At 35.3% G+C, this 19,154-nt stretch overlaps 1 protein-coding gene across 4 annotated transcripts in view; it reads right to left on the reverse strand.

The window, feature by feature from the left end:
- The window catches only part of LOC128240019 (uncharacterized), a 63,537-nt gene that overhangs the window by 24,277 nt on the left and 20,106 nt on the right, over positions 1 to 19,154 (reverse strand). For all 4 annotated transcript variants that reach the window (XM_052956502.1, XM_052956499.1, XM_052956500.1 and 1 more), the window contains exon 4: positions 1,829 to 1,968. In XM_052956502.1, the coding sequence (XP_052812462.1) occupies positions 1,829 to 1,968 (140 nt within the window). The remainder of the gene's footprint in view (positions 1 to 1,828; positions 1,969 to 19,154) is intronic.

Genomic DNA, 19,154 nt, shown 5'->3' on the forward strand with positions numbered 1-19,154 from the left:
TCCGGTGGAACTAGAACCCACAACCTCTTGGTATAGATGCGGAAATCTATATCACTAAACCACTCTTACTCTTGTGGAACTAGAACCCACAACCTCTTGGTATAGATGCGGAAATCTATACCACTAAACCACTCTCACTCTGGTGGAACTAGAACCCACAACCTCTTGGTATAGATGCGGAAATCTATACCACTAAACCACTCTCACTCTTTTGGAACTAGAACCCACATCCTCTTGGTATAGATGCGGAAATCTATACCACTAAACCACTCTCACTCTTGTGGAACTAGAACCCACAACCTCTTGGTATAGATGCGGAAATCTATACCACTAAACCACTCTTACTCTGGTGGAACTAGAACCCACAACCTTTTGGTATAGATGCGGAAATCTATACCACTAAACCACTCTCACTCTTGTGGAGTTAGAACCCACAACCTCTTGGTATAGATGCGGAAATCTATATCACTAAACCACTCTCACTCTGGTGGAACTAGAACCCACAACCTCTTGGTATAGATGCGGAAATCTATATCACTAAACCACTCTTACTCTGGTGGAGTTAGAACCCACAACCTCTTGGTATAGATGCGGAAATCTATACCACTAAACCACTCTCACTCTGGTGGAGTTAGAACCCACAACCTCTTGGTATAGATGCGGAAATCTTTATCACTAAACCACTCTCACTCTGGTGGAGTTAGAACCCACAACATCTGGGTAAAGGGGCGAACATCTATACCACAAAATCCACTCTCAGTCTGGTGGAGGTAAAACCGACGACCTCTTGGTATAGATGCGGACACATATACCACTTAAACACTAATGCGCTTAAAAATATTTTATTGTAATATATCTGTTGTCAGGGAAAGTTTATCGTCCAGAGCTTAATGCAGATAGGAAGGCCAGTAGATTAAAAGAAACATTGATCTCTCATACACAACAATACAGACCAACCAACGAATCGCGTGCAATATTACAATAACTCATTCCTCAGAACATAACCAGCAATTAGGAAATTAGTTTCAAATGTGTTCGTTTGTTATCTTATGTAATCTATCTTCCCTATATTTGCATCGATTGCAATAAAAAGAGTTGGTAATCATGAAATGGTGATTGAGTAAATTGTTTTATAGCATAGGCAAGTAATTAAGCAATTAATCGATCTATATATTGATAACACATTGCTTTATTCAGTTTATAAAAATATTAATTGCAATACATTAATATGCACAAATAATACTTATAATACTAATACTACTAATACTACTAATACTAATAATACAATTACTAGAAGAAGAAGAAGAAGAAGAAGAAGAAGAAGAAGAAGAAGAAGAAGAAGAAGAAGAAGAAGAAGAAGAAGAAGAAGAAGAAGAAGAAGAAGAAGAAGGAAGAAGAAGAAGAAGGAAGAAGAAGAAGAAGAAGAAGAAGAAGAAGAAGAAGAAGAAGAAGAAGAAGAAGAAGAAGAAGAAGAAGAAGAAGAAGAAGAAGAAGAAGATGATGACGATGACGATGACGATGACAATGATGATGATATTATTCATAACCAAATAGACATAACGAAATTTCAACATACCAGTTTAACAGGTAGGGATGTGCAATAGTGTTAAAAAACAAAACGTTACTTGCAGCTTTAGCTTATGAACTTAAGAAATATTATATCAAATATATGATAGCATACTATATCCACATTCAGATGTTTCTTAAGAATGTCCATTAGAAAAATACCTACTTGTTAAGTGACCCTTTGGGCCCGGAAGGCGAATCAAACAAGAGTAAATTGCATCATCAGCTTCACATCAAACATAAAAGTTAAAACACAACCTACCAGTTGTTTAAACTCTTTTGACCTGGTCAGCAGCACGGACCGCTGTAATGTCTGTAGGCGACTGGAGTTGCGGAAAAACGCGAGTCTGTAGCGGAAATCCAGCGTCAACTCAGCCTTGGTCTTTTCCGGAAATATCAACGCTGCAAGTATAGATTTCTAACTTTCAATACATGTTTAAAGAAGACTAGAGATTCAGAAGAACGCCATATTGTAGCGCATTTACCCTTTACCATTAAATCAATTTCACTCTGGTGGGGCCCGAACCCACAATTTGTGGACAGAGAGGTCGACTCCTTTACCACTAGACCACTTTTACGCTTAAAATATTCTTTTGTAATATGTCTTTTATGTTTGCAAGGAAAGTTTATCATCCAGAGCTTATTGTAAATGGGAAGACAAGTAAATTAAAAGACGCATTGATCACTAGTTTACATATATTGCAGCGTATGTTCGGCGTCAACGATGAGAGGATCTCATATTCATTTTCAAAAGGAAATGCAGAGAAATATTAGATAACTGAGCTAGAGATGGCTGTTGACAACAAGACCGAAGTTTAGGGTGTACGCTGAAATGCAGCCAATGCCAGTTAACAGCTAGGGCTTATTTTATTTGTGTCTGAGCAGCTCATTAGACACTAGACTGTTCTTAGTCACTGGAGAAGAACACTTAACTCCTTGAAGAACGGGAGACTGTACCGTCAAGTACGACTTGTTACTATTTGTGGAACTTAAGGCTGCACTCTCACATTTTGACCGTTTTAAAACTTTCTTATTGTTTTGTCTTTGAATTAGCGAATTGTTGTGCAAATGTCTGGAAACCAGTGATATAAGAGTGCTGATAAAATATCAGATCACAGATTTTCATATCTTTTTCGAAAATTGATATTTTATGGCAAAAAGCGTTGTTAACGCTCTAAGACAAAAATGATATTTTGGGCAGTTGTCAAATGTCTGAATTGAGGGCATTGATGCCAAAATCAGCTGATTCTGAGACAAAATTAAAAAAAAGTCAGAACTGTCAATCTGTGAGAGAACAGCTTTAATTTAGGCTGCAGTGGAAATACATAATTATATATATCTTAGAGCTGCATATTATGTGGTAAATGCTTTCGTTCAAAACCTCATTGTCTATAAATACTATCCATAGTTGGTAAAAATCCCGAAAGCTACAGAAGAGTTCAAACGTAAACTTTTTTTTGCAGTCATATACTAGTGTAATGTGTCATATAACAAAACGCAAGATATCTGATTGGCTAGTTTTAGTTGTCAATTAATATTCAAATTATAAATAACATTGAAGGTTGGATGTACAAAGTGAATCTTATACTGAACAGACTTATGCCTTGATTTTTGTATAATTCTTTCGAGTTATATAAGTTGTGAAATATCATAAGTCGATACGTTTGCCATAATTCAAAGTGCATCCTGACATCAATTTACTTCGATAACTTCAAACGCCAGTAATTGCCATGACAAAGACAGATTAGAGTTATTTCCGCTATCTCAAATTAACAGAAGTCGATTTCCCAGAAAATCAGACACTCGCACGGCAGGACCTCATACTTCTGCTTTGCATTTAAACTGCTTTATACGATTGAGTGTTTGAAAAACATTTTGCATTTTGCATTCTTCAGATAACCATCTGTGCTAAAATACTTGAGCAGTGCATTTTTTTTCAAAACTATATGAGATGTTTGATATAATTTTTATGCCATCCCATTACATCTTCATTGATGTAACTAGTTAACCACTTAATTAACTGGTTAGTTATATGGTTATCTGGTGACAGAAGTATGCCACCATATTAAATAGAACAGATCTGTTGGTGAATACAAAGATTTATTTTCGTAGAGAGTATTTTGTCGGTCTACATGATTTGGTACAGTCGTCTATTTTTATAGATCGCTCTGCCCTCTGCGCATGCGCAAAGAAACTATGATTGATAATTTAGGATGGCTTTATCTGGAGGTAGCATTCGGAACTCCTCGGCCATTTCCCATCTAAAATAAGCTCGGGTGTATATACATGCGTAAACTAATTTGACGATTACTTTCGGTATTCCATTTACAAATAAAACAGACAATGGACACAAGTTGTCCCATGTGTCCAATTTCCTTGAGAGGGATAAAGTATATTTGCAAGTGAAATGGCCGTTTGCAGTCCAGTTGATGGCTAAGGCAATAATTCATTTAATGATGCCATTAGTCTGGTCACAAATTCCATAGACAAGGCATGAACACCATCAATGGTCATCATGTACGTTTATGATGGAAATCAGGACCATTCCCAGTGGTCTGCTAGTTATAGCTTTGAATAATAGGAGTCTTTATTTTATTTCATTTTTTAAGAACAAAGAAGAGAAAAAATACGAGTTGAATCAGCGTGGTACAAAGGACGAACAAGCATGTTTAAATTTAATAACTGTCCGTCTGCACTCTTATTATAATTCACTGAATGATTTATTCCAATGACTTGTTGTTATGTTTTGTCTTTTCCTCATGGTTAGACAGAGGGACAGAGGTCAGTAGCTCTAAGTCATAATATATAAACAAGAGTCTATGTAAAGGCACAATAGCTATAACCGCTTACTCTTAAAACCTTGCTCACAATGATTATCCTTTTTCTCTCTCAGTCTGTCAATTACTTAAGAAGATACCATCCTAATTGACATTTGCTTTTATTTGTAGCTTTTCTGCGCTTGACACTTGTATTTTCAGAAAAGGCTAATCGACTTGCTTCATATGAAGCAGGTACTTGTAATGCTCTCATGGTCGAAATGAAATAGAAAGAAAGTGATAGAAATAAAAGATGAATCAGCACGTTAAAAAGCACGCTCAAGCATGTTTAGATTTAATGAGTGTCTGGTTGCTTTCACATCGTTATTGACTAAATGCTTTGTTCCTTTAAGTGTCTGTTTAATCTCTTTTGGCATTTATAGGAATGCCGTAAAATATATACATCAGTTGTCTACAAGAATAGGTAAAGTTGAATTGAAAATTTGAAAATCACGCAGAGCACCATCGCGGAAAACAAAGACTTAATGGCTAACGGCTTTTCATAGGTTGGCTGCGTCACGTGACGCTAAATATACATATTGACCTATTGTCGAAGTACATATATATTTTTATGTCCGATAAACTATTTTTAATGGCTCTTGATTTTGTGATGTCCATATTAATTGAATTTTCGATTTTTTTGGTGTCTTTTCGTTCTTTTTGTTTCCTTATGACTTGAAACTCAAGGGACATATCTAGTAGCCTATTGGTCAAATATAAAACATAGAATCTGTTTAAAGGCACAGTTAAACCCTTGCTCATAATGGATCGCTTTTTTTCTCAAAGTCTGTCAATAAGCTCAGAAGATTTTTTCTCGTAACTGACATTTGCTTTTCTGCGAAGAAGACTTTAATGATGAATATGATTTTCCTAAAAGGCTGAACGACTTGCTTTATACAAACAGGTACTTGCAATGTTTCATGGTCGAAACTGATTAATAAGAGAACGTTTTTGGCTATATCTGTTATCTACTTATGCATGATTGCATCGTCTCCAACAAATAGGGCATAAATGAAAACATTATAAAAGTATCATTAATGAAATAACTTATGCGTTTTATATTAGCTTTATATATATCAAAGGAGAGACATGTTTGTTTGCCAGGCATCGTAGGTCTTTGCATTTGTGTATGATTGAGCATTGACCACATTAAGTAATTTCACACTCCTCCTCTTAGCCATCACATTATACGCGTTGTTTTATGTAGCCATTACATTATACGCGTTCTTTTATGTAGCCATTACATTATACGCGTTGTTTTATGTAACCATCACATTATACGAGTTGTTTTCTGTAGCCATTACATTATACGCGTTGTTTTATGTAGCCATTACATTATACGTGTTGTTTTATGTAGCCATTACATTATACGCGTTGTTTTCTGTAGCCATTACATTATACGCGTTGTTTTATGTAGCCATTACATTATACGCGTTGTTTTCTGTAGCCATTACATTATACGCGTTGTTTTATGTAGCCATTACATTATACGCGTTGTTTTATGAAGCCATTACATTATACGCGTTGTTTTATGAAGCCATTACATTATACGCGTTGTTTTATGAAGCCATTACATTATACGCGTTGTTTTATGTAGCCATTACATTATATGCGCTGTTTAATATAATGTAGCCATTACAGTATACGCGTTGTTTAAGGAAGCCATCTTGTTATACGCGTTGTTTAAGGAAGCCATTTCGTTATACGCGTTGTTTAATGAAGCTATTACCTTATAAGCGTTGTTTTATAGGCCCAATGCATAATACGCAATGTTATATTTGGCCATTGCATTTTACGTGTTGTTTAATGTAACCACTGCGTTAACATCGTTGTTTAATGTGGCCAGACATTATTCTTGCAACAAATGATGTCATCGAAATGTGAACGTGTAATCGCAGGCTATAATATAATTTGTCGTAACCGCTTACCTTTTTCAAATATTCGAAAACAGTTCTGACTATGTATTACGTTTTCCATCTATTAGCGGGTCTTCATAACAGAAAACGTTTACCAAGCTTAGCTGGAATTGAACGCGCTATTTCCATAAATTCTCCCAAGTATACAATACTTTCTACTTTAAATGATTTCCAAATGTTCGAGAACATTTTGCAACATGACTATCAAGATGCTTTACAACCCGTCACGTTAAATTATCGTTTACGCGCCAGTGACGGATGTAATGCATAATGATGTTAGGTTTGTGTTATGTCTTCTTTTATCAGTTTATTTTCTCGACGACTCTAATTGCAGACACGAGTTTTCGTACAACTTGTTTTTGCGACCAGTATTCACGAGATATTTTCAACGTTGAACAAATGGACAAGTGATTTATCCGTCTAGCAAAAACGTTTGTGCTTTAGTTTAAGACGTGCAATCAACAGTCCGCCCAACTGCCAAGCTATTACAACGTGTGGATCTTGTTTCTACATCATACGGTGAGAAACAACGATTTTAAGAAAACACTTACCTGATAATAAATAGGGCTATCCTAATTGCTTCCTTACTTAAATCAATAGAAAGAAGAGACGTGTATAACTTCAGACAATTGCGAATAATAGTGACATTGTTCACAGCATTGTCTCCGGCATGAGGCAGCAATGCGAGATAGTCAAAAATAATATATAGCATACATTCCATTGTTAGCATTTTATTTATCAACGTCACTGTAAAGGAGATGTGAGATGTGTGTTTTCCACGCATCGAAGCAATTTGTATTTAGAGTTTTTGTTTAATCCATTGGCAATACGTTTAGGTACAATGTCTTATTGTATAGTCAGCTCCACAGAGCTGCCACTCTCAATGTCTGATTGTATAGTCATCTCTACAAAGCTGCCAATCACAATGTCTGATTGTATAGTCATTTCTACAACGCTGCCAAGAACAATGTCTGATTGTATAGTCAACTCTACAAAGCTGCCAATCACAATGTCTGATTGTATAGTCAACTCTACAAAGCTACCAATCACAATGTCTGATTGTAAAGTCAACTCTACAAAGCACCCAATCAAAATGTCTGATTGTATAGTCATCTCTATAAAGCTGCCAATTCTATAGTCAACTCTACATAGCTGTCAATCACAATGTCTGATTGTATAGTCGACTCTACAAAGCAGCCAATCAAAATGTCTGATTGTATAGTCAACTGGACAAAGCAGCCAATCAAAATGTCTGATTGTATAGTCAACTCTTCAAAGCTGCCAATCTCAATATCTGATTGTATAGTCAACTCTACAAAGCTTCCAATCACAATGTCTGATTGTATAATCGACTCTACAAAGCACTAATCATAATGTCTGATTGTAAAGTCGACTCTACAAAGCTGCCAATCTCAATGTCTGATTGTAAAGTCGACTCTACAAAGCTACCAATCTCAATGTCTGATTGTAAAGTCAACTCTACAAAGCTGTCAATCACAATGTCTGATTGTATAGTCAACTCTACATAGCTGCCAATCACAATGTCTGATTGTATTGTCAACTCTACATAGCTGCCAATCTCAATGTCTGATTGTATAGTCAACTCTACAAAGCACTTATCACAATGTCTGATTGTATAGTCGACTCTACATAGCTGCCAATCACAATGTCTGATTGTATAGTCAACTCTACAAAGCTGCCAATCTCAATGTCGTGTTGAATAGTCAACTCTACAAAGCTGCCAATCAAAATGTCTAGTTGTATAGTCAACTCTACATAGCTGCAAATCTCAATGTCTTGGTGTAAAGTCAACTCTACAAAGCTGCCAATCACAATGTCTGATTGTTTAGTCAACGCTACAAAGCTGCCAATCACAATGTCTTGTTGTATAGTCGACTCTACAAAGCTGCCAATCTCAATGTCTTGTTTTATAGTCAACTCTACAAAGCTGCCAATCTCAATGTCTTATTGTATAGTCAACTCAACAAAGCTGCCAATCTCAATGTCTTATTGTATAGTCAACTCTACAAAGCTGCCAATGTCAATGTCTTGTAGTATAGTCAACTCTACATAGCTGCCAATCTAAATGTCTATTAGTTCTTTAAGTTGCAAAATATTATAAGTCGAAATGTTTGGCATTATTCAAATTGCATCCTGACATAAATTTAATTTAAATGCCAGAAATTGCCATGACAAAGACAGATTAGAGTTATTTCCGCCATCTCAAATTAACAGAAGTCGATTTCCCAGCAAATCAGACACTCGCACGACAGGACCTCATACTTCTTACTGCGAACTATTGAGTGTATGGAAAACATTTTGCCTCTGGCATTCTCTAGATAACCATCAGTGCTTACTACTCGAGCAGTTCATTATTTTCAAAAATGAATTAGATAATGATATGATTTTTCTGCTTTGTGCATAGTTCGTGAACGTACATATTTGTTGACCAATGGCAATCGAGGACTACCCCATTTTCTGTAGCCCCATATCATGAAGAGCAGATCTGACGGTGAATACAAACATTTAATTTCGTAGAGGGTATTTGTCGGTCCACGTAAATTGGTACCGTCGTCTATTTTTGACAGATCGTTCTGCCTTCTGCACCTGCGCGAAGTAACTATGATTGACAGTTAAGCGTGCCGTTATCTGGAGGCATTGGAAGATTATGTCATGAAGGTGATTATGAAATTATTGAGCAAATCGGATCGTCTATTTCGTACACAATTAATATGTGACAATATTCAAAAACAAATTCTCATTGAGGTTTCTTCCTTTAATATGCTCTTTATTATATACAACCAGTCAAGCAAATTCAGTACCAAAATGTGCAATCATTTGTTTGGTTTATATTATGAATAAAAAAACTGAACGAGGTCATCCCAGTAAAGTTATGAACCAGGTTAACATACCTAGGTGATTCAGATAATCTAAATATCAACAGTTTCCTGATTTTTAAAAGAAAAGTATGGAAACGTTCATTTTTCTGCGTTTCCATTTTTTGTACTAACATAAATCCATTTGTTTTGCATAACATTTTCACAAAGCCGCGGAAATTTACCATCGCCCGACACTCATTTAATGGAACTAACACCTGGGGAGTTCAACTCCCGCGCCCAAATACCACGTGACTACACAAGGGGCGGAGCTAGTGCGTCAAATAAGGGCTAACACCAAGGAAGTTATGGTTCATTTTGGCGATCTACAGAAAATGGTGCGAGCTTTCTTGGCCTGCGGCCTCACTGTGCTCGTTCCACTTTCTGAAGATCGCCAAAATATACTCTAACATATACACATAAACCTGCTTTAACTGTAACTGACTATAGTTCCGAGAAAATATCAATACACAGAGTGATTTCTGACTAATGAACGTGTTTAGTACTCGGCTTTATACCGCTCTTTTGCAAGGAGTGGTAAGTGTAGTATTATACCAAATTCCATTCGATATGAAGATGCAATAATGTTGTAATTGTAATACTTATGTGAAAAACTACAGAAACAAGCACAGTAGCCAACAGTTTAAACATAAACCCCGTTTAATGGCACAGGGTAAACGCCAAAGACATAGAAAACAAAAACGAAAACTCACATGCAAGAAGCATGAAACAACAGCACAAAACTCTACAAACAACAAAGTTCATATATAAAATATAAAAAAACTAGGTATGTTTATCAAGGACTGTAAAGGTACCGCCTTGGAACGGTCAGTAAAATGCAACCCAAAATTCAAACCATTTTGACGATTACTTTCGACATTCCATTTACATATAATACAGACAATGGACACAAGTTATGTCTCATGTGTCCAATTTCTGTGAGATGGATAAAGTATATTTGCAAGTTAAATGCCCGTTTGCAGTCCTTTTGATGGCTTATGCATTTAATGAAGCCATTAGTCTGGTCGCAAATTCAATAGACAAGGCATGAAAGCAATAAATGGTCAGCAATGTAGGTTTATGATGTTTTCCTGATGGAAATCAGGACCATTCCCAGTGATATGCTAGTTACAGCGTTGAATAATATGAGTATTTATTTTCTAAGAACAAAGAGGAGAAGAAATACCAGTTGAATCAGCGTGTTACAAAGGACGAACAAGCATGTTTAAATTTAATAACTGTCCGTTTGCACTCTTATTATAATTCACTGAATGATTTATTATAATGACTTTTGTTGTTGTGATGTCATGTTTTGTTCTCACTTCATGGCTAGACTTAACAGGGACAAGTTCAGTAGCTCTAAGTCATAATATATAAACAAGAGTCTATGTAAAAGCACAATAGCTATAACAGCTCACTCTTAAAACCTTGCTCACAATGATTATCCTTTTTCTCTCTCTGTCTGTCAATTGCTTAAGAAGATATCTCCTAATTGACATTCGCTTTTCTTTGTAGCTTTTCTGCGCTTGACACTTGGATTTAAGAAAAGGCCAATCGACTTGCCTCATACGAAGCAGGTACTTGTAATGCTCTCATGGTCGAAATGAAATAAAAATAGAGGGAAATAAATAAAAGATGAATCAGCAATTTAAAAAGGACAGTCATGCATGTTTAGATTTAAGGAGTGTCTGGTTGCATTCACATCGTTATGTACTAAATGCTTCGTTCTTGTTTGATCTCTTATGTCATTGATTGGAATGTCGTTAAAATATGAACATCAGTTGTCTACAAAAATAGGTAAAGTTGAACTGAAAATTTGAAAATCATGCGGTGCACCATCGCGAAAAACAAAGACTTATGGCTAACGGCTTTTCAAAGGTTGGCTACGTCACGTGACGCTAAATTTAGAAATTGACCTATTGACGAAGACACACTTCAGGAATCAAATAATTGAAACAACATCATTGTAAACTACGTAAATATTGTTATGTCCCACAAACTATTATGTAATGACTCTTAACTTTGTGATGTTATATTAATTGATTGTGCGACTGTTTGTTGTTTTTGCTTCCTTATGACTTAATACTCAAGGGACAAATCTAGTAGCCTATTGGTCAAATATAAAACATAGAATCTGTTTAAAGGCACAGTTAAACCCTTGCTCATAATGGGTCGCTTTTTTTCTCAAAGTGTGTCAATAAGCTCAGAAGATTTTATTTCGTAATTGATATTTGCTTTTCTGCAAAGAACACTTTGATGATGAATATGATTTCCCTAAAATGCTGAACGACTTGTTTATACAAAACAGGTACTTGCAATGTTTCATGGTCGAAACTGATTAATAAGAGAACGTTTTTGGCTATATCTGTTATATACTTATGCATGATTGCATCGTCTCCAACAAATAGGGCATAAATGAAAGCATTATAAAAGTATCATTAATGAAATAACTTATGCGTTTTATATTAGCTTTATATATATATATATCAAAGGAGAGATATGTTTGTTTGCCAGACATCGTAGGTATTTGCATTTGTGTATGATTGAGCATTGACCTCATTAAGTAATTTCACACTCCTCCTCTTAGCCATCACATTATACGCGTTGTTTTATGTAGCCATTACATTATACGCGTTCTTTTATGTAGCCATTACACTATATGCGTTGTTTTATGTAGCCAGCACATTATACGCGTTGTTTTCTGTAGCCATTACATTATACGCGTTGTTTTCTGTAGCCATCACATTATACGCGTTGTTTTCTGTAGCCATTACATTATACGCGTTGTTTTATGTAGCCATTACATTATACGCGTTGTTTTATGTAGCCATTACATTATACGCGTTGTTTTATGTAGCCATTACATTATACGCGTTGTTTTATGTAGCCATTACATTATATGCGCTGTTTAATATAATGTAGCCATTACAGTATACGCGTTGTTAAAGGAAGCCATCTTGTTACACGCGTTGTTTTATGAAGCTATTACCTTATAAGCGTTGTTTTATAAGCCCATTGCATAATACGCAAAGTTATATTTGGCCATTGCATTTTACGCGTTGTTTTATGTAACCACTGCGTTAACATCGTTGTTTAATGTGGCCAGACATGATTCTGCAACAAATGATGTCATCGAAATGTGAACGTTAAATCGCAGGCTATAATATAATTTGCTGTAGGCGCTTCCCTTTTTCAAATATTCGAAAACAAGTCTGACTATGTATTACGATTACCATCTATGAGCGGGTCTTTATAAAAGAAAACGTTTACCAAGCTTAGCTGGAATTGAACGCGCTATTTCCATAATTTCTCCCAAGTATACAATACATTCTACTTTAAATGATTTCCAAGTGTTCGAGAACATTTTGCAACATGACTATCAAGATGCTTTACAACCCGTCACGTTAAATTATCGTTTACGCGCCAGTGACGGATGTAATGCATAATGATGTTAGGTTTGTGTTATGTCTTCTCTTATCAGTTTATTTTCTCGACGACACTAATTGCGACCAAGAGTTTTCGTACAACTTGTTTTTGCGACCAGTATTCACGAGATATTTTCAACGTTGAACAAATGGACAAGAGATTTATCCGTCTAGCAAAAACGTTTGTGCTTTAGTTTAAGACGTGCAATCAACAGTCCATCAGACTGCCAAGTTATTACAAGGTGTAGATGTTTCTCTACATCTTACGGTGAGGAACAACGATTTCAAGAAAACACTTACCTCATAATAAATGGGGCTTTCCTAATTGATTCCTTACTTAAACTGGTAAATATGATTCGAAATCGTTAGAAAGAAGAGGCGTGTATAATTTCAGACAATTGCGAATAATAATAGTGACATTGTTCACAGCATTGTCTCCGGCATGAGGCAGCACTACGAGATAGTCACAAATTATATATAGCATACATTCCATTGTTAGCATTTTATATATCAACATAACTGTAACGGAGATTTGAGATGTGTGTTTTCCACGCATCGAAGCAATTTGTATTTTGAGTTTTTGTTTAACCCATTGGCGGTATGTTTAGGTGCACTACGGTCAAATCCCCAAAGCTGCCAATCACAATGTCTGATTGTAAAGTCAACTCTACAAAGCTGCCAATCACAATGTCTGATTATAAAGTCAACTCTACAAAGCTGCCAATCACAATGTCTGATTGTAAAGTCAACTCTACAAAGCTGCCAATCACAATGTCTGATTGTAAAGTCAAGCCTACAAAGCTGCCAATGACAATATTTATGCAAAAAGCAACAGAAACAAGCTCAGTAGCCAACATGTTTAAACATAAACCCGGTTTAATGACACTGGGTAAACGCCAAAGAAGAAACATGGAAGAACAGCACAAAACTCCACAAGCAGCACAGGGCATACATACCATATATAAAGATTAGGTATGTTTATCAAGGATTGTTAGGTAGCGCCTTGGGACGGTCAGTAAAATGTAAATTTACTGGGGACAATGTCTGATTGTAAAGTCAACTCTACAAAGCTGCCAATAACAATGTCTGATTGTATAGTCAACCCTACAAAGCTGCCAATCACAATGTCTGATTGTATAAAATGTCTGATTGTATAGTCAACTCTACATAGCTGCCAATCAAAATGTCTATTAGTTCTTTTAGTTGCAAAATATTATAAGTCGAAATGTTTGGCATAATTCAAAGTGCATCCTGACATCAACTTAATTTAAACGCCAGTAATTGCCATGACAAAGACAGATTAGAGTTATTTCCGCCATCTCAAATTAACAGAAGTTGATTTCCCAGAAAATCAGACACTCGCACGGCAGGACCTTATACTTCTTACTGCGAACTATTGAGTGTATGGAAAACATTTTGCCTTTGGCATTCTCTAAATAACCATCTGCGCTTAAATACTCGAGCAGTTCATTTTTTTTCAAAAATGTATTAGATATTGATATAATTTGTGCAGAGTTGGTGTTGACACATTTTTGTTGGCAAATGTCAATCGAGGATTCACCCCATTTCTGTCGCCCCATATCATGAGGAGCAGATCTGACGGTGAACACAAACATTTAATTTCGTAGAGGGTATTTGTCGGTCCACGTAAATTGGTACCGTCGTCTTTTTTTTGATAGATCGTTCTGCCTTCTGCACATGCGCGAAGTAACTATGATTGACAGTTAAGCGTGCCGTTATCTGGAGGCATTGGAAGATTATGTCATGAAGCTGATTATGAAATTAATGAGCAAATCGGTTCGTCTATTTCGTACACAATTAATATGTGACAATAATCAAATACAAATTCTCATTGAGATTTCTTCCTTTAATAAGCTCTTTATAATATACAACCAGTCAAGCAAATTCAGTACCAAAATGTGCAATCATTACTTTGGGTAAAATTATGAATAAAAAAAACTGAACGAGGTCACCCCAGTAAAGTTATTTACCATGGTAACATACCTAGGTGATTCAAATAATCTAAATATCAACAGTTTCCTGATTTTAAAAAGAAAAGTATGGAAACGTTCATGTTTCTGCGCTTTTCCATTTTCTTTACAAACATAAATCCATTTGTTTTGCTTTTCACAAAGCCGCGGAAATTCACCGTAGCCCGACACTCACTTAATGGTACTGACACCTGGGCAGTTCAACTTTTGCGCCCAAATACCAAATAACTACACAAGGGGCGGAGCTATGGCGTCAAATGAGTGCGAAGACCACAGAATTTAGGGTTCATTTTGGCGATCTAAAGAAAATGGTTCGCGCTTTCTTGGCCTGCGACCTCGCTGTGCTCGTTCCACTTTCTGCAGATCGCCAAAATATACTCTAACATATACACATAAACCTGCTTTAACTGTAACTGACTATAGTTCCGAGAAAATATCAATAGAGTGATTTCTGACTATTGAACGTGTTTAGTACTCGGCTACATACCGCTCTTTTGCAAGGAGTGGTAAGTGTAGTATTATACCAAATTCCATTCGATATGAAGATGCAATAATGTTTTAATTGTAATACTTATGTGAAAAACTACAAAAACAAGCTCAGTAGCCAACAGTTTAAACATAAACCCCGTTTAATGGCACAGGTTAAACGCCAAAGACATAGAACACAAAAACGAAATCTCACATGCAAGAAGCATGGAAAACAGCACAAAACTCCAAAAACAACACAGTGCATACATACAATATAAAAACACTAGGTATGTTTATCAAGTCAAAAAATGCAACCCAAAATTCAAACCATTTTGACGATTACTTTCGACATTCCATTTACATATAATACAGACAATGGACACAAGATATGTCTCATGTGTCCAATTTCTGTGAGATGGATAAAGTATATTTGCAAGTTAAATGCCCGTTTTCAGTCCTTTTGATGGCTAATGGATTTAATGATGCCATTAGTCTGGTCGCAAATTCAATAGACAATAAATGGTCATCATGTACGTTTATGATGTTTTCCAGATGGAAATCAGGACCATTCCAAGTGGTCTGCTAGTTATAGCTTTGAATAATAGGAGTCTCTAGTTTATTTTGTTTTGAAAGAATAATGAGGAAAATATATGTAGAAGATGAATCAGTGCATTAAAAGGGACGGATTTGCATGTATTCAAGACATGTCCGGTTGCATTGTTATTGACTAAACGCTGTGTTTATTGAACTGTTTGGTTGATCTCTTGCAATGACTCTTTAATTTGTGATGTCACGTAAACACGTGCAAGTTTTTTTCCTTATGACTTAAAACTACGGGGACAAATCCAGTATCCCAATGACCTTACTAAGATTCTGTTTAAAGACTCAATAACTAAGACTGCCAATGGTTTTCTTTTTTTCTCTCAGTCTGACAATTATCCAAGAAGATGTTTTTTTCTCCCCTTATGACTTTTGCGCTTCTATGCATATCACTTTGATGATGAATATGATTTCCCGAAACAACTTGCTTATACGAAACGGGTACGTACTTGTAATACTTCATGGTCGAAACCGATTAAAAAGAGAACGTTTTGGGCCATATCTGTTACATCCTTATGTATAAGTTCATCGTGTCCAACAATAAGGCTAAAGATGATAGCATAATGAAGTGTCATTAATGAAACACAAACAGCGTATTTTATATAAGCTTTAATTACATCAAAGGAAATATATGATTGCTTGCAAGGCATCAGAGGTATTTGCATTTGTGTTGGATTGGGCATTGACCTCATTTAGTTACTTCACACTCCTCCTCTTAGCCATCAAACACGTTGTGATACGGGGTCAATCATTCATCTTGCGACAAATTTTGTCATATAACTATATATGAACTATTCATCGTAAGTCTCATACTTTGCTGGTGAATATGTGTAGGTGCAAAAGCAAAATACTTTAACATCACGTGAAAATGTTAGCAGTTCACAGCACAATACAGGATATAATTATCATGCTTTAGAAGTAAAGAGTATATATATATATATATACATGACACTTTTTATTCTTATTCGTTTCTTTTTTGCCGTTCTGCCTCTTCATAAGAAATCGATAAAAGAGCAAATTAGAGGCGCTGAGCTTGTTTTCAAATATTCGAAAACAATTTTGATCATTATATACGTTAAGCATGTATAAGGAGGTCTTCTGGAAGTAAACGTTTTCCAAGCTTGACGTTAAATTACTATTAGAATAAAACCTACATGTTCAGCCAATGAAATTGCATAAAGGCAATCATTAAGTTCTAGGCTTAATCATTATGAATTTCAACATTTCGCGGGTGTTTAAAGGTCCCAAAGGTTTAAAGGTATTCTAAGTCAGTAAGATGACCTGAATTAAACTCATAATGATAATATGATTAAGAAGGGCACGTTCGCCACGCTCAATCCTTCACTTCTACTCATTAAGATTTTGATTCATGTCATCAAACTATTACTAAATTCTTACAAAAACACAATAACTTCTACTTAGAAGGCTAGAATAACGCTTTGCAAAATGACCATTAAAATGTTTTACCGCCCGTTGGATTTATTTAGCGTTTACACGCCAGAGAAAAAATGAAATTAATGCATAATGTTTTTAAAAGTTTGTGTTATTATCTTATCAGGTCTTATCAGTTTATTTCATGTTAAAACTATAAATGGTAACCGCAATATTTCGTACATCTTGTTTTTTTTGCGATCGATACCACCAATTAACAATGCCATGAGTATTCAAGAGATATTTTCAGCGTTGAGCAAATGGACAGTGATTTTTCTGTCTAGCACAAAACGTTTGTGCTTCAATTTAAGTGATATAGTGCGATCGACAGTCCGTCCAACTATATGCCAAGCTATAACAACGTGTGTTTCAATAGGAAAATAGTGATGGCGAGAAGCAAAAACTGCACAAATGGAGCTATAGCTGTATCATCTTAATATAAAAGTAACCTCGGAATAATTTATAAGTGTCAACATTGATTCAACACGAACATTCTTTATATAATCTTTGTTTATTTTAACATATAAAAGCCTTTATGTCAGTTAGGTCCCGAATCCCGAGTTTTAAAACTAAACTCTGAATTGCTCCAAGATGGCCGCCAAATGTTGTGACATGAAAAACTATAAAATAGGGGCTGTTTTGATACTTCAAAAACAATAATTACACCCTTAACAGTTTAAAATACATATTAAAACTTAACCGTGTTCAGATTCAAGTTTATATACATTTTATACTTTTACGGTCAAGGTCCTTGGCAGAGCGCGATTTGAATACTTTTAATTACGATGGTTGTGTTAACCATGTTGCCAAGGGTCAGCTTGTGTATATATATATATATATATATATGTGAATAGCGCTGTAATTTATCAACACGCTAGTTATTAAAGAAGCACTCTTAATCCCAAATAAGATTGGCCAAAATTAAAATAATTGTATTAATATACCAAAAAGGATGAATAATTAATGTCGAAATCAATAGTGTTTATGAAAGATAACGAGATTAATTTGTAACAAAAATGCAGAAAAACACGGCATTTATACCTTATAAGACGATAGTAGATTGCTGTAAATCTTTAAGCACTCGCCAAACTTTTATGTTTTTGCGTATTCAGCTATTAAATACACATTTACAATCTTGTTATCAGTAATTAATATTTTCAATAAATGAATTATTTAGTAAGTAGGCGAAGGTTTATAGCTCAATATTTATGATTGTTATACATGTATATGTATTGATTTTGAATAAGAGTGTCACTTTAAGCTGAACCGACTTATTATCGTTCCGATATGAGAGTTAATGTATAGACAATAACACTCTGTGACATTTTATCAAGACCGAATCTTTGATTAATGTCCCGAAATAAATGGTCTATCTTTCACTGCAAGGCAACGTATGCATGTGTATCTGTGAGTATAGATTGTCAATTCGTCTTACTATATCAATCTTCCTAATTGACATTTGCCTCTTAGCGTATCTGCTCATGACATAGTTTGCTTTTTTGATGGACGGGTTTCGGCCATCAAAAACTTGCGCGAGCGGGTCAAATGTAAGTAAAAAAGTCTCTTTTTTCAATTTAGGGAACGGACGAGACCAGAATGTACGATTACTTGATGAATTAACATTAGGAATGAAAATGCAAAACAATTATATTTATATCTTCACGTGTATGTGTTAACTTAAGGAGTTACCCAACGAATTTTTAAAAATTCACAAAAAACTAAATTGTCAGTGACATATTACACGTATATCATTGATTCACAAGAGTCACATTTTATAATTTACGTGCGTCAAAATATTCGGTCTAGAATTTCCTAGAATATTTTGGTGAAAAAAGGAGAGGTCGATTAAATACTTTTTTTAGTCTTTTCTAAAAAATACTTGCGTTAAATCCATCGAACGAAATATGATTCGGAAGAGGCCCCACACGTCAGAGGGAAAATGCGTATTTCTTTTAATCATTATTATTACTATTAAACAGCGATGATATTTAGCAGATAATACAGTGAAGCAGTTCATGTGTTACAAGTCCGTATTAATGTCTTGAAATAGGGATATGTTCGTTTA

This window comes from Mya arenaria, chromosome 7 (assembly GCF_026914265.1).
Source record: "Mya arenaria isolate MELC-2E11 chromosome 7, ASM2691426v1".
Taxonomy (NCBI): Eukaryota; Metazoa; Mollusca; class Bivalvia; order Myida; family Myidae; genus Mya; species Mya arenaria.